General features: G+C 39.0%; 1 protein-coding gene across 11 annotated transcripts in view; it reads right to left on the bottom strand.

Annotated features, from left to right (window-relative positions):
• Window positions 1–1,855: 1,855 nt before the first annotated feature.
• Window positions 1,856–16,649, bottom strand: part of csnk1g2b (casein kinase 1, gamma 2b) — a 41,034-nt gene continuing 26,240 nt past the window's right edge. For 8 of the 11 annotated variants that reach the window (XM_030726810.1, XM_030726813.1, XM_030726809.1 and 5 more), the window contains 9 exons: window positions 10,721–10,869; window positions 9,832–10,066; window positions 9,002–9,087; window positions 7,789–7,873; window positions 7,535–7,683; window positions 7,179–7,262; window positions 5,117–5,218; window positions 3,943–4,049; window positions 1,857–2,064 (listed from right to left, as the gene is read on the bottom strand). In XM_030726810.1, coding sequence (XP_030582670.1) covers window positions 2,010–2,064; window positions 3,943–4,049; window positions 5,117–5,218; window positions 7,179–7,262; window positions 7,535–7,683; window positions 7,789–7,873; window positions 9,002–9,087; window positions 9,832–10,066; window positions 10,721–10,869 — 1,052 coding nt within the window. In that variant the 3' untranslated portion in view covers window positions 1,857–2,009. Of the gene's footprint in view, window positions 2,065–3,942; window positions 4,050–5,116; window positions 5,219–7,178; window positions 7,263–7,534; window positions 7,684–7,788; window positions 7,874–9,001; window positions 9,088–9,831; window positions 10,067–10,720; window positions 10,870–16,649 lie in introns of all 11 variants that reach the window. The other 3 variants (XM_030726818.1, XM_030726820.1, XM_030726819.1) reach the window with 3 other exon arrangements.

Raw genomic sequence — 16,649 nt, 5'->3', positions numbered from 1 at the left:
GTCATCAATCACATGAATCCTGCGTGATGGGTCCTTAAAGGAGTATGCCACCGATTTGTGACGTCAAGATGGAAAACAAAAAAAGGTCACAATGATCACAACAAAGGGTGAAGCTGTGAAGAAAGATGTTGCCCAGTTGCACTATGGGAAATGTAGGATCTTAGGTTTTTAACAAGGAAACCCATACAAATCCAGAGGTCATGACATCACATCCACTTCAGCTTAAACTTTGACTGTTCTGTTCTTTCTTCATCTGTTACAGGAAATGCAACAAAACAATTAAAGGGAAAATATTTCTGACGGTCTTCAAAGCTATTGGAGAAACTTTGGCACTGTTGAATACAGAGGCAGCAGGCTGTCGGACATGTGGAACAAAAGACAAAGTATTGAAGGGCTACATGAAACAGAAGTCAGGCGCAGGAAAGGTTACAAAACAAACAAATTAAAAAAAATCCCCCGTCCAGTACAGTTTGACCAGAAACAACAGCCCAGAAATGTCTGGGATCACATGTACCTTTTAAACAAGTTAACCTAACTGCCCATCTGTGGCCTCCAGATGAAATTAAACAATGGGTCAGATAGATTTGGGTTGTCGTCTGTTGCATCTTGCTGAGGTGGCGCAGCACACACACACACACACCAAACTGCCACCACTGTACAGACATGTCGTTACAGCAGGAGAGAGAAGGATGCATACTGGCCTATAAGTGACTGAAAGGGATGTGCACAGAGTCACATCCCTTTACAAAACCTCCAGATTTTTGCAAAAATACAAACACGCGCACACACACACACACACACAAACACACCGAGTAATCCAGTGAGCATTAGGTCAGATTAGATAAAATGCCATTGCGGGACACTCACTTGAGCTTTAAACATTTTACTTAGAAAGGCACAAACTATGATTTCCTGGTAAATTATTTTGATGTAAGAAATAAAAATCAAAAGACATATCCTTTTCTTTTCATGAAAATTGACAACATTTTTCAGCCATAACTCAGATATAAGCATTGTGAAGGACTCTTCCTAGATCAGTCTTTATTAAGTTGTTTTTCTTAATTGTTAATTTCAAACCTAAAGTTTTCCACTGTAATTGTTTTTTTTTCCCAAAAGTGCAATAATAATAAGAGAGCTTAATATCGGTTTCTCTCGTTCTTCCACAGTACCTGAGGCCAGTGACTGTGCTACAAAGTCCACGTTGACAGACAGAAAAAAAAAGAAAGCCAGAGTGAGGAAAGAACTGAACTCCAGAACACAACAACATAAAAATAAGTTTTCAATGCAGGGATTTGACTTCAAAAACTGAAGATTCACTTACAGGAAAAAAAAAAAAAGTACATAAAATCCTCCAGATCCTGGTTTATAGATGAAATGCTTCCTGTGTCTCTCAGATTCAACATCAGCATAGTTCACCTTTTCCTCTTTATCTTGATCCCAAAAACACACACCAAAGAAAAAAAAATTAATAACAATTTCCTAAAGGAGCAGATTTCTCTCACTCGAACCACTTGAATGGTTTCCCCTGATCAACAGCTGACTGTTTGAACAATACACGTTCTTTATGGAATCTAGAATACAACAACTGTTTCAAACAGTATCTTTTTTCATATTCACGCCACGGTATTCGAGTTTGTTACAGCTTTATTTATTTTTTTTAACGTTTTTCTCAAGCCCCCCCCCCCTGCCCTCACGTCGTAATGCAGGTATGTTTATTTTTCATCTGTAAAGGAATCACGAGTCTGTTGAGGAGTCGGTACGACTGCAACATTCCTTTTACTCGCCTGTAGCCGAGGAGCACTGGCAACGAGAGAGAAATCAAGGGGGGGGGGGGGGGGGGGGGGTACATGGTGACGGGGGAATGACGTGAACAGAGTAAGGAGGTGATGGGGAGGAGCTGGAAAGCGATAATGGGCAGGGGAAAGGGGGGGGGGGGGGGACTGTGTAGTTGCTTCCATTTAAAACTTGACAGTGACCACAATGTTTCAAGTTCTCTCTGTTCTCTTCTTTCACTTGTGCCTCTGGAGAGCTTTCCTCTTTCTTCTTTTGAAGAAACAACAGCACCTGCACAAACACAAAGGGATGACTTTGTTTAGAAAAGCAGGTATTTAGACACATCTATACAAATGAGATATTCAGTCCTGGACATTTAAAGCGCTCACGCACCATAGCACGCCTAAACCTAAACCTCACAGCAACCTTTATGAACTGGAATTCTCCACTAGCAATCAGCCAATCATGCTGGATGAGCGCACATCCGTAGAAGGGGAGGTTGCTGTTTTTAAAGATTTGGCCACGTGCTCGGTCGTAGCAGCGTACTTTATAACAAGGTGAAACGCGCACTTGGCCATTCTGTGACATCGTTTTCTGCTTGAACCAATCAGCGGCAGCCTATTGGACAATCCAACATTTAAATGACAATTTAAAATTGATCCTGTGGATAAGTGGGCAAAATATAACAAAGTCAGGCTCTGCAGGTTTTTGACCTGGAACGTGGACAACACAATTGGCTCTTGAAGCATTAACGCGTTAAAGAGGATCAAAGCCGGAACAACTTCTATGAAAAGGTTTTAAACTGGGACATTAGAGACAGTCAGACATCTCATGATTTTTTTATGACCCAGTTTATATGTTTTCTATATCAGTTTTTAAGAGAATCTTCAAAGTAATTATAAATATTTATAAACTCGTAGACTTTAATAGCTTAGATCTGCTTCAGATGGTTTTGAACATGAGCAGTATCTTTCTGCACTTACAAACATCTATTTGGGGATAATCTCTAAGGATCATCTGTGTCTTAACTATGGTTGCTGAAGTTACATTAACTTAATAGTTAACAAACCTACCAAAAATGCATGAAGTCAAACAAAAAGCCACATATGGCTCACCGCTTTCATGGTAATCTAGCCGCCTGCCTGTGTAAGATGCTAAATACATAACCTAGCAATTGTCGATGAGAGCTGTGGTGCAAGTAAGGACCCATTTCAGAAAGATCATGATGTAATTGTTTCTAAATTTTATAATTACCCCCATATTAAGTGGAAAGGTAACTTGAAAAAAATTAAATTTTGGAATAGAAAAGAATATATTAATAATAAATAGCCTATTCGTTGCCTTGTGTTTTTTTTTTTTTCCAAAGCAGTGTGCTCACATGAATTAATTAGCTGACTGTTGAGTCACAGTGCACATAAAAGAGTTTTAATAATAAAATGTGTCTAGCCTACTTTACTGGAAAACTCCAGGGCTCTCCTGGCTGTATACATACACTTTACAACTATATTCTTGATGTGCAACAGTTAAAATGGCGCCCTCTCTGCTGGTGAACTTTAACTCCCATTATTATCATTCTTACTCCTTCCCAACTGCTCGGCCACGTACAGAAACAGGATTCTAATCAGGTGTTTACAGGTTTGTATATGCATGAGGCTACAGAACAATAAATGATAAATACTCAATGTTTTAGTCAGACTTGGAGGAGAACTATTTAATATAAAGTAGGCTGCCACATTTAAAGCAAGTAACAGTTCCAATATAAGATCTTGGAAGAGGAAAGCTGATTTCTCATGTGCTTTATATTGCTCTATGAATTTCAAACAGTGTATGTGAAGGCATTTCTGTATTTCTATATAAAGAAACCTGAATTGAATTGAATTGAATTGTAATTAAGTAGAATGCATGCAAACATTAATATAGTAGCATAAACTGCAGCTCATTACTGTGACTGTAAGCTGCTGTCTGCACCCAGCCAACAAAAGACAAGAAGGTCTTTAAATTGAAGGGCTAATCATAAGGAACATAAAAAGATTTGGATGTTTGTTTTTTGGCACCAATTCTGGATTTGAACTTGTTATTGAACCCCAATCCAATTATGAGCAGCGCTGAAAAAGACAAACATGTGTTTCCTGTATGTGAAAGTGAGGGTTTTTTGTTTTTTTCCCATACTTGGTTTCGTCAGGTACATCAACCTCGGTGGGAGCGGTGATGGGAGCGTTGGAGTGTCCAGCTGTGGGATCATCAGTGTTCAACTCGCCGTTTGTTGAGCTCATCACCTGCACCATTAGAGGACACCAGACTGATTCCAGGAGAATGCCATTCACATTAAAATATGCACCTTGACTATCCCAAGTCATCAGCCCTCTCAGATAAGAACAACAGTTAAGCAGGTAAACCAGAATGAGCCAAATAAAGCAACTTCAGCAAAGATTAAAGGACAGGTTCACACTTTTCATTTCTGTCTTAATACACAAATGAGGCATCCATACAAATACTGACAAAGGTTTTCCTTGATGCAATCATTTCTCCTGCCTGTAGAGGCTGGTAAGAAATCCTTTCCTATGATTCACTCTTTTAAGGTCAGTTTTTATTGTAAAATTTCTTCTTGTTGCTGTTCCTAGACTAACTTTTGAATATGTCCACAATAAAAAAAAAAAAAAAAAATTTTAAATTAAAAAAAAAAAAAAAAAAAAACCTCAGTGCTTAAGATTTTATCTAAAGTCACTCTGAAACACATAAATCAATCTGCTGGTGGACAGTTTGAACAAGAGAAACAAAGACTGCAAGGAAAACCTGTTATGTGGATACAGACTGCAAGACAAGAATGTGAACCTATCCTTTAAATACTGCAATTCTATTAGCAGACACTTGGTGGCGTTTTTGCACCACATATTTTTTTTTTTTTTGCAGAGGCCTCTTATTTCTGGTGACATAATGTACTTATTGAAAACAGCAAAGACTAAAAAACAAAACAAAACACAGTTTTGGTTCCTCTTCTATTTTCTTCATAAATCTACAAAAACAAAAATCTGAGCTATTTATGCCTTTTTTTAGTGTTGTTATTTATTCATACAGTAATCTGTATTTATTTTTTATGAGATTTGCAAACTGCTGGATGTCATCTTTGCATGGCCTTCAATGTAAGCAACCTAGAAGCAGACCGACGGGCAGAGCAGTGACACACAGGATTCAAACAGTCTGATTCAAGCACAGTCGAGACAGAGCGCTTAACGGGCAGGCAGTGTGAAGTCAGTGAGGGGCGAGGGAGGGGGGTCAGACACAGACAAAACTATGTGGCTTCATGCATTAGCCATCAGAGCAGCAGCTGTAGCAGCAGCAGTACCTGAACAGAGCCCCCCAGCCGCTCAGCTGTGAGGTGCGACCCCAGAGTCTCCTTATTGGTCACGGGAGTGGGCTGAGACTCACTTCCTTTGGGCTCAGGCGACTTGACGCAAAGAGCAAAAAGGGTTGAGGCAGGTGGTTTTGAGGAGGTGAGAAGGGGGGGATAGAGAAGGTTGTGGGGTGATGGGTCAGGGGTGAGGGAGAGGCAATGTGGTAGAAGGGGGTGAGGGCAGAAATGTGGAAGGAGAAGTGACAATGAGGGGGTTGGGGGGGGGGGGGGTAAAAAAGAAAAAAAAAAAGAAAACAAAAACAAAAATTATAGAAGACATCTCCCAAGCAGAAGCAGGCTTGTTAAGACAAACTATGTTAATAGAGGAGTAGAGGGAAGCAAAAATTTATGTGAAGCATAGATCAACACTAGTAAAATCATGCAGGAATAAAGAAAACAGCCTTGATCCGCTCAGCTGGCACTGCTGAGTCTAATAAAACACACACAACCCTTTAAGTTATTGGGTATTCTGGGAGCAGCATTATTTGAAATTTAACTGTGGACTCAAGTTTACAGTACAGTAAAGAGGGTGCGTTTTTACACTGTGCTTTTCTTGACCTAAAAAACTTTTTTCTCTTTTCCCGACTATAAATGTGAAGTTTAGCTGCAGAGGCTGGCAACCGGTACTTTCTTTCAATAAGCTGTTTTAACCAGGATGTTAAAGGTTTTACAATCATGAGTACTGTACATGGCGCAGAAGGCGGTGCTCTGCAAGCTTTAAAAGGTAGCAAGTTATTACCAAGCCAATCATATTAAATAGAGCGCAATAAAAAAAAAAAAAAAAAAACAGAGGCTAGAGTCCACAGTAATAAGTCAGTCAATCATAAAATCAAATGGATTCCCTGTACAGCTTTACTGGAACTGATGAGTCACTCAGTACAACAACATGATCTGGAACATTATTTGTTATCAGATAGATTTTATAGTTTTTTTTTCTTTGTATAATAAAACCTATCAATCATTATCCTATCATTAACCCTAAAAAAATAAAAGAAAATAAGAAAAACAAAAAAACAAGGCTCGGATAGCATGCTATTAACAACAAAAAGTCTACACTTTGTCACATACTAAGCAAATAAAGACGGATGACAAATTAAAGGAAAAACATGAACCCTCCATCGCCACAGTGAAGTGATCTAGTGATTCTGGCATCTCTGACATGGTTTGGGCCTATTTTTATCCCTAAAGGGACATTTCAGTGCACACAATATTATGCACATTCAGCCAATGATCAAATATTTCTGCTCTGACAGGTGTGATCTCTTCCAGGTTAGCAATGCCCAGGTCCATACAGGGGTCACCAACTGGCTTGGTCATTATGAAAATTGTGTGAATAGTTTGCTATGGCCCCCGAAGTCATGAGATATGAACCCAAGTGTACACCTAAGGCACATTTTTGAGTTTCCATGTAATACATCACTCTCCACCGCCATCCTCAAAATACAAAATGAGATGAATATTTCCGAGGAGTGGCGTTTTCATCCCTCCAGGAGAGTTTTAGAGATATATCCAGAAGGTGTTCTGTTAGCTCAGCACCTTACTAAAGACAACTTTTGGATTTTTCTCCTTTATTTGTCACCCGTCTGTACCCTGTCATTACTGGTGTGAACAATGCAATTTGCATTTTCAACTCATGCATGCAATGACTGGAGCTTAGAGTGGCAAGGTGTGAAGAATTAATTGAAGCCAAAAACGATGGTCTGTTTCACAGCTGGAGCTGAAGAGTCTCCCTCGTAATGGTACGTGCCCGTTTAGTTTACTACAAAGACATTCTTTTTTTTTTTGCCCCCCCCCCCAACTTTACTGGCTGATAAAGACATTGGGGAGGAGGTGGGCGTCACTGCCAACCAGTCAGAATGTAGACAGGAACAGGAAGTTGCTTACAGTTGGAAACAACAAGAGTGGCCTGGCGGATGAATCTGAATGACAAGATTGGTTTGTGTGGTCACCCGAGTTGCTAGATTGGTAGTTGGGTGTGGTGACTGTTGTGTTTTAATGTTGTTGATAACCTCACCTGGTTTTTGGTCTGCTGCTGTGCTTTATCTCTGCTGCTGGGCTGCAGGGGCGTATCACTGGGGATAGGGCCTATTGGTGTGGGCTGTAAAGCAAACAAACAAAAACCCCAGCCAAACAACCTTAGTGACAAAATAAAATTAAAAAAAATAAATAAATAAGGCTGTATTCCAAAATAATAATATTCATGCCTTCATGATGAAGGACGCTTTTGGTAATTGGGTTTGCAAAAATAATTAGTTTTGCTTTATTGAGAAATAATTACAGTGAGAGCAATAATGCAAGTGCAGCCATGGCTTGATGATCCAAGCAGAGGATTGTAGCAGAGGTCAGGTGGATTCAGTAAAAAGCACTCACGAGTGATTTGCCGACCCAGTCATATTCGTAGTCGAAGACGTAGCCGTTCCTGTCAAACAGATCGGTAAAGAGCTTCCTCAAGTAATCATAGTCAGGCTTCTCAAAGAAGTCCAACCTCCTCACATAGCGCAGGTAGGTGGCCATCTCTTCTGTAACAAAAGACATCATAATGTCAAATGTGCACCAATTTAATTTAAAATGAATAAATGAAGACTAAACATAAAAAAGGAAAATAGCATTAGGGTTCTACTGACCAGGGAAACTTTCACAAAGCACTTCAATCGGCGTTGCTCGTTTGGTGTCTCCAATTTTCTGATACCTCTCCTTCAAGGTGTCAGCCTGGAAGGGAAACAAGTTTAAATGTTTAAACTACAGCGTACTATATATTTTACTATAATCTAAATTTGAGCAAATGCACTGCTGCGTGAGGTGCTCGTGAAAAGACACAAAATTCAAAACAGCTTTATACTGGTCAGACAGATGCAAATATCTATACGTGCAGCACTGGACTCCTGTATTAGCGCAACACTGCCATGGCTCGCGAGACTTTTGCCACATGCCAAGTGACATGTAAATCTTTGTCAATATACCTCATCTCAACTGTCAATATTTGCTGAAATTTGTACATGATGGAGTTGTTCTTCTGAATCTACTTTATCCACCTTCTAAGCTGGGGTTATTAAAACAGGCTAAATTTCAGCCTCTCCTCCGCTGTTAATAATTCTTAATGTGCTGCTCTACATCAACCCATTCAGATGGACCCTGCAGGACTGTATAGTTTTACACTCCATGCAGGTGACAACTCCATGTGAGTTGCTTAACTGCCAATATACTGATCAATAAGCTTCACTGAATTTTCAGGCTCACTCTCCTGTTGCGTGTTGATGAGGTTTGTTTTGGCCACAGCCAGCCGACATCCCCCACATTTATACATCCCTCACATTCATCTACCAAGAGCTTCCACCCACACAGCAAATGTTCAGATGAGGTGTCTTGTCTTCTAGTCTGTTCCATGTACACCTTTGATACTGTTGCCTTCAAAAAGCAACCACAGCAACTTTGCAGCCTGCTGAAACTGGACACCTGCAATTGCGGCTGTTTCTTAGTCATTTAAGCCTTTTCTCTCAGCTGTTAAGAGGCAAAGAAAGTGTAGAAGGTGATTTCCTGCTGCATCTGATTGTTTGTGCAGAAAAAAGTGTGTAAATTAAACAGGAAAGTAAAGAGACAATATTTTAATACACAACTTTGTCTATTCAACCATTTCTTAGTTTTTCAGTTTCACCCACTAAAAGCGACGCATGAATAGAAGACCCTAAAATGTCACCACTCTGAGAGGATGCTAAGATTGAGTGGGTGGTAAGTATCAAAAGACAAACCACTATGCCACGCATTGAGTGGATTACAGGAGTTTGGTTTATATCAGCATGAGCCAACATGTTTATTATATCAAGCAAATCACTACAGTACCTTTAGGCCTTGCCAGGGAAGGCTGCCTCGAAGGAAGTACATGAACATGTGACCCAGCGCCTCCAAATCATCCCTTCTGCTTTGTTCTGGAAGTACACGATCAGGATGAGAATTAAGTTAGCTGTGAGAAACAAATATATTTTATAACCAGCTGGCAAGATTAACACTGGCTTCAAAGAAATACGGCACAATTCCACTGTTCTAGTCTTAAAAGCATTTTATTGGGCTGTAAAACGAGGATGGTCAATCATGTGCAGTCAAGAACCAGCAGACTCCGGTTTTCACTCCAACTAACTGATTAAAGCAACAAACTAATCAATGATCAAGTTCGACATGCCAAGGAAATCTTCTCCTTATCAGGCTTCACATACACCAACAATGGCAATCAGGCTAAGTGGTCACATGAAGCTGGTTATCAACTTGAGCATATGACCAATCACAAAGAAGGACAGGTCTGCTAGCAGCAGAGGAGCAGACTTTGTAATACAGGTCTCTAAGGTTATTGGTTAGACTTAAAATGTGCAGATGCAAAATAAGAAGAGATGTTTCAAAATAACCTAGAAATGAAACTAGGCAGCAGAGAAATGTGATTAATTTAACAAGCGTAAATTATCCCTGCATCCCATGCATCACCAACAGGTACAGTAACAGCCAGTGATTAAACAGATAACATTACGTAAAATCAGGTTAATGCTGTTTGTTTTGCAATGCTGTTGTATTTGTGAGCAAACCAGTTAGGACATTCACATTAAACTGAATATAAATGCAAATTAAGTTGGCATATGCAAATTTAGAAGGTTAATCAAACCACAGGTCTGTTCTGTTCTTACCCTTTCCCAGGTGTGTGTTAATGCTCATGTAGCGTGCCGTCCCAGTCAGACTCTTGTGCTCCCGATAGGGGATGTGTTTTTTGGTCTCAGGGTCTATGTACTCTTTGGCCAGACCAAAGTCAATGATGTGGATGGTGTGCTGCCTCTTGCTTCCTGGCCGCCCAACAAGAAAGTTTTCAGGCTTCACATCTCTGTAGATCAGACTCTTGGTGTGGACATACTCCATCCGCGTTATCTAGACGAGCAATCAGGGAATCAGTGTTAATATTTGAGGTTTTAAACGCTCGGCAAGCTGAACAGCAACACAAAGCAGTTTGTGTTCAGGGTGATAAAAAGAAAAACCAACCAGCAAGATGTTAAGTGAAGCCAAAACAAACAAACAAACAAACAAAAAAAAAAACACTGCAAAAGCATAGCTGACATATATACACTAACATCATTAGCAGAGGTTTATAAGATCAAATTCTAATTTGGATATTAATATTACCCACAGTGCATGTATCTTTACTTAATTTCTTTACTCAAATAAAAAAAATTAAGTGTTAAGTTTTACATGCATAGATTTCTCTCATACTCTCACATCATGTGACTGGTCATGTTGATGGAATATCTTACTGCTGTTATCATATATAAGGCTAAGATTTTAACACTGGATTTAGTCTCAAAGTAAATTTGTGAAAAAAGACTACATATGGACTACACCTGATACAAGATGAATAAGGAACTGTTTGCTGCATAATTTTGGACTCTTCTCCACTCCATTTCTGGCTCCAATGATAAAGTTTTTTTCCCCCTAATTCTCCAGGCAAATACTTTACAATAGTTCTGCTATATTTTCTGGGAAGCACGAGGTCACAAAAGCAAGCTGTTTTCCCATTTTAGGCCTTACCAGTTGTATGGCTATCATGAGGACGGTCTTGAGGGAGAAGGTGCGGTCACAGAGGTCAAACAGGTCCTCTAGACTGGGCCCAAGCAGCTCCAGCACCATGGCATTGTATTTCCCACAGGGACCAAAATAGTACACCTGAGGGATTCCCTCTGCGGAGACACACAACAGCAACAACAAAGTTAGTGAATTTTGTTTAGATCTAACTCTATAAATTAATTGACTGCAACACAGTTATTGGTAAATATTACATAATCACTTTTGAGAATGAGTTTTAGTTTCAATGTGACACTGATCTTTCTGTTACTAACATTTTGTACCAAAAAAAATATATATATATTCCTGCCAAGTACAAAATAATACCATACAACACTAATACTGTCAAAAGTGCTTCATGTGCTGAATTATGGCCCTCGTTTATTGATAAGAGAGAGTGGGAGGAAAGACAAACTACACTTCTGTTTGCTTGCCTCAAAGGGTTTGTCAGTAACAGGAGTGGCTTAGTGTTTTTTGTCCTCTGAAGTAGGATTAAAAGGAAAGGTGTCAGTGAATGTGAGCAGCACCCAGCCAATAACTGTTAAAAAAAAAAAAAAAAAAAAAGCCTTTGTTACCAGAAACTGACACACCCATTCAAGGCTGTGTGAAGGACTTCTGAAAAATGTGGAAGGATTGACCCGGCAGCATTTACTTTCTTGAAGTATATTGTTGTTTTGACAGTGGAAGTTCTGGGGCGTGGCAAAACACAACAGTTTGCTTTTTCCATGGAACAACACAGCACACAGTAAACTATTGCTTCATTTTTCAAAAAACATGAGTGCATATCTGAAAGCCACTAGGGAAGATTCAAATCTCAACTACAGTTTGTGCCCATGTAATACAGTAAAGTTATTTGACCTCAGGCTGCTGTTTCCTCAGTCTTTGTTGTTACCACAACAAAATGAACTGCCGAGATCTGTGAGGATCCAGCACTATCAAACTTTCTTTTTTTTAAAAAAAAAACACACACACACACACAAAAAATAAAAAATCACACTCAGCAATTCAGAGCTCACTGGGGGGAAAAAAAATTATGAGACCCATGTAATCATGCCACAGCTGCCCTAAATTAACAATATTAGTTATGACCAAAGTCATTTTTATGTCTGTCTGTAATGGTTTATCCACCAGTATGTGCAATTTTAACATTAAAAATATTAATTAAGATAATATTTTTAATGTTAAAATATAATTAGTGTTATCCATGAATTTTCTAATTTACTGTTTTATAAAAAGCAGAAAAAAATAGTAAAGCACATTATTATTTGTTGATTAAGATGTCAAATTATAGTTATTTACTTGCATTCATGTAAATAAGAACAGAAGTTTTTTGACAGACTTCTAAAATATTTGTGTTTTCTTGTTGTTAATGACAGGTGGTCTAATAAATTTGTTAAGTACTGCATATATTACATTTTTACTAAGTCACAAGAATAACAGACTTGTTTATCTTGATTTTGTTGTTGTTGTTATTTTGGTAGTCTTGTAACATTTTGCCTCATGTGCCTCCAGGCTTCAGATCCAAGGTGAGAAAGGTCATAGATTAATGCATGATTCGTGGTACCACGTTTGTGTCTATTTGCATAGGTATTTGGCCACACAGAGGGAAGGATTATGGGTATGCAACCTACACAAACATGCTTGTGTGCAAAACTCCAAAAAAAAAAAAAAAAAAAAAGCACTGTGTAGCTCAACAGGGATGATGCTGTGCATAGGTCAAATTCTGATTTGATGAAAAGGAAAGGGAGGGGCAGCAGAGTTCACCACATATAAGTGTGGGAAAAAGAAAACAAAGATATCAGCTCTTTGTGTGTTATAACTTCAGTATTCTCAGCAGCTGGCTACAGGAGCAATAACAGAAGAGTAGCCCACAGACTGGTTGCAGACCATCATCTACATTTTGTAGACTTCAATGGTTCTACACCACAACAGTGCTCCAAACTTCAAATTTGCATAAAAAAATAATAATAATAAAAGGTTGTTCAAGCTCATATATACAGAGATAGAGATGAATGAGTTGTTTAAAGGGCTAGGGATCTGAGCAACAAGAATGTTTTCTGACTTTAAGACTAGTCAGGTATTTTTCTCTCATTTGAATAACAGCTAGTCACTCAGCTACCAGGAACATGCCTACAGTGGGCACAACTCAAACAAGCACATCTGCCTGCACTTTAGTCTCTAGCATTTCACTGGTGATGATGGAATTGACTGTATTGACATTTATATAGCACTATTCTAGTCTTACTGGCCACTCAAAGCACTTTACACTACAGACCACATTTATCTTTTTTTATTTGTTTGTTTGTTTTTTAAACATATTCATACAGAACTTTATTCTATGCACTTCAGTGCTTTATCTAACATGCATCAAGACCTATGGCCAATTTGGAACTTCCAATTAAATGCATGTCTGTGGTCTATATGACAGATGAGGCAGTGATGACAGATCACTGGGAGGCTTGCTCGTCAAAGCTTGGCCCAAATCTAGAGGGCATTCAAGTCATCCCAATAAGAGAGCACAGTTTGTATTAAAATCTTCTGCTGGTGGATGTGAGCAAAGCTTGTACTCATAGCAGCTGCAAGAAAAAGTCTAAAAATGACTGGTGGTAAAAGCTAGAAGTAACGGGGCGATTTTTGACAAAAATGTAATATATACCATGATGTAACAATAGCTATGCAAAAGAAGATGTTATCAACTCAAGCATAAAAAGACAGAAATCCTCTCAATAACACAATGCAAACAGAAAAGCCACTGCTAGGATAAATGGCTATGACTCTAGGCTAGCCATAATATAAATTTGTACATAAATATAAATTGTGTGTTCAGCATTGTGAGAAAGGCTCTGGCTTTCAATGCAAGCCAATGTCAATGGCACTCTGACCCCTGCTGTCTTGACAATTTGAGACAATCCACCCAATTGTAACTCCAAGCAGGCCTTCTCAGGGAACACAGTAAGAGCAAAGGCTGTATCATGGTAGCTGAAGACAATGTTGCCCTACAATAAAATATCAGACTTGAGGGGCAAAGAGGAGAGGCCTGGGAAGGGAGAGAATCCATATTAAAGATTTAGAATATGGAGTAGAGTCCATTGTGGGGAGGAGGAGAAGCAGAGACTTCCATTAGGTCCACTGCTTGTTGAAATATGATCAGCGCTCAAGCTTGCACAGACTGAGCCTGGAGCTAAAAATGCCACACAGCTTAAAAGCACAACAATCCCAGAAGATGCAGTGAGGTTAAAAACCAGCAGTGTGAGGATCAAACAGCAATACTTTTGTTGGCTTTACTTAAGTTAATTATTAATTCTACCAGATAACTTTAGATTTTAACCTCTGCAGAGGTGTGTGGCTGGATGACACCCCAGCTTAAGGACGCAGTTATTAAAATAATCTTATCAATCTAACTTAGAATAATACCAGCAGCAGTAAACACATAAAGCACATGATTTTGCAGGGTGAGAGCAGGTGGGTGGATGAGCCTCGATGATTGCAGAAAACATTATCAGCAGAGATCCTGTGTCACCAACATGATGCATCATGCCATCAAAAGCCTTCATAATGATTGTGAATATTAACAGTCATAATATTTGAGAAGAGAACTCCATACAAATGACCCTAATTACATAACATCTGATGAGCTGATTCAAACTGGCCTGTGAAATGCCATTAAATGACAGCTAGTCTATATAAACTGGAAGATGGAGCTGAAGCCACTCTCCTGTCCACAGTAGTAAAGTGACTAAAGTAGAATCCAGTGAGCAAGGAGTATCAGACTTTTTTGTCACCAGTAAATTATAATAAGATATGGCAATTAGCTGGTTTGCTACTGATAGCAGGACCAACTGCAATACCAGACCTATTTTCAATTTTGACAAAAATATGCAAAGTGGGAGGCAGGATTCCCAGCAGCTGGGATCTGTTCAGGACAAGAGAGAATTAATAGTGTGCAGATAAGCTCCTCCTGGGCGTTAAGCGCTGAGTAGTCCATGCTGTGACATATTTGAGGCTCTCGGGTTGGGCAGGACTAACAGGGTCACATGTCCCCATTAAGCCAAGTTGACAACATAAGTAGATTTAATCTATCGCCTTGATTCCTCCCATGCTAGACAGTCAAGTGAGCCTTCCTGACATATCACCATGTACTGGGCAGTGTTCAGTTGGAAATGAGGCTTCTCTGTTCAACTGTAATACTGTACCTCCATAGTGTTATGCAAGTAGCAAAAGACTGAGATTAAAAAAAAAAAGAGAGAGAGACATTTCCCATTATTCATCTTCTTGATTTACACACAATGTTTGCAAAACTTGGCAACATTATGTCACCACCTGTTGAATCTGAACATTTCCTAATATCAGAAAGCAGCCTGAGCTCATCCTCTATTTCAAATAAATGGGCCTCATCACAGAAACAATTTATGTGTGCATGCTTCGATTTTCAAATAATTAAAACACAAGATACTTGGCACAGGTCGGTATGAAATCACTATTACTGCACCTGTTTAGAACAGGAGCATACTTTACACCAACCTAAAACAAATTAAACCACGGACGGTTAAAGTGAATAAGCTTGATTATCCTGTTATAATGGTATTTGATATTTATTGTGATAGTCAAATTAATGCTAAAAATACATTTGATCAGTTTCAAACTTGTATTTTTATGGGTCATTACTTTAATTGTGAGAAGAGACAAGGTAATGTTAATAGGTGGGCAGGCTTGAACAGTTGAGGTAAGATTGAAATAATCGTTGACTAATCAATAAAATAATTGACAGATTATTCAACTACCAAAATAATCTTTAGTTGCAGCCCTATACCTGACTAGGCCAGGGATGTAGTGTTCAAATGACAATGTGATGGAAGAAAAACAAAAAGTGGAGAGAGAAACTCTGACTAGGGCCTCAGGGAAAGCTGGCCTGTAGGGTTGTTACAGCAGTGCTACTGCAGCACAAACTGTTGAGAATCCTAATTTCACCCAGTGAAAGTCATCCAAACAAAAAAGAAGGACATCAGAGTTTGCTGCATATGGAGGTCTGTAGTCATTCACAGAGACCATGCTGACCCCATCCAACTCACAATGGGCATGTGTGAATCAGAACTGGACCAGGAAGTGGTCCTAGAAGATTGCCTGGTCTGATGATTGACAATTATTGTGCACGCCCAGGTGCATGTGCGTCATTGCTCATGGATCCAGTTTTTTGGGAAGAAGGCAAGCTGGCAGAAGCAGTGTGATACACTGGGCTGCTTTGTCCCAATGAGTGACACGGGAAGACTAAAACACCCCAACAGTGCCATGTGTGGGATTAATGGCATTGAGCTGCATTGGGGATACTTTAAAAGGTCAATGATCACTTGTTTTTAAGCATCCCTGATGGCTATGATGACTACTGAACAACAGAGGAATGGGGAGGATCGCTTAACTTCACACTTATAGGGCGTAGCATCGGTGTCAACTTCAGGTGGAAAGGGAAAATCAAATATCTTCCCCAATAAAAATCAGTTTGAGTGCAGACAATAGACTGAAGAACAAAGTGTGGTGTAATGAGTTTAAAAAAAAAAAAAAAATGTACCTGATAACCGATATAGGTAGATTTTTCAAGCTCGTGCTTCAATGGGAAACCTGAGATGTATTTTAATGTATATATTTGTAATCAGACTTTCAAGTTTCCACATATTTTAATAAGAAAATTCAGACCTGAAAAGATGATTCACAACATATCTATAACAATAATAGTGCCAAGAGTGGTGTAATGGCGCATATAGACAGACAGACAGACATATATTATATATATATATATATATATATATATATATATATATATATTAGGGGTGGGACTTCAATGCGTTAATTTCGATTAATTAATTACGGGGAAAATAATGAATTAAAAATTTTAACGCATTTT

This window comes from Archocentrus centrarchus, chromosome 4 (assembly GCF_007364275.1).
Source record: "Archocentrus centrarchus isolate MPI-CPG fArcCen1 chromosome 4, fArcCen1, whole genome shotgun sequence".
Lineage (NCBI taxonomy): Eukaryota > Metazoa > Chordata > Actinopteri > Cichliformes > Cichlidae > Archocentrus > Archocentrus centrarchus.
This window is presented reverse-complemented; position numbering and strand designations above follow the sequence as displayed.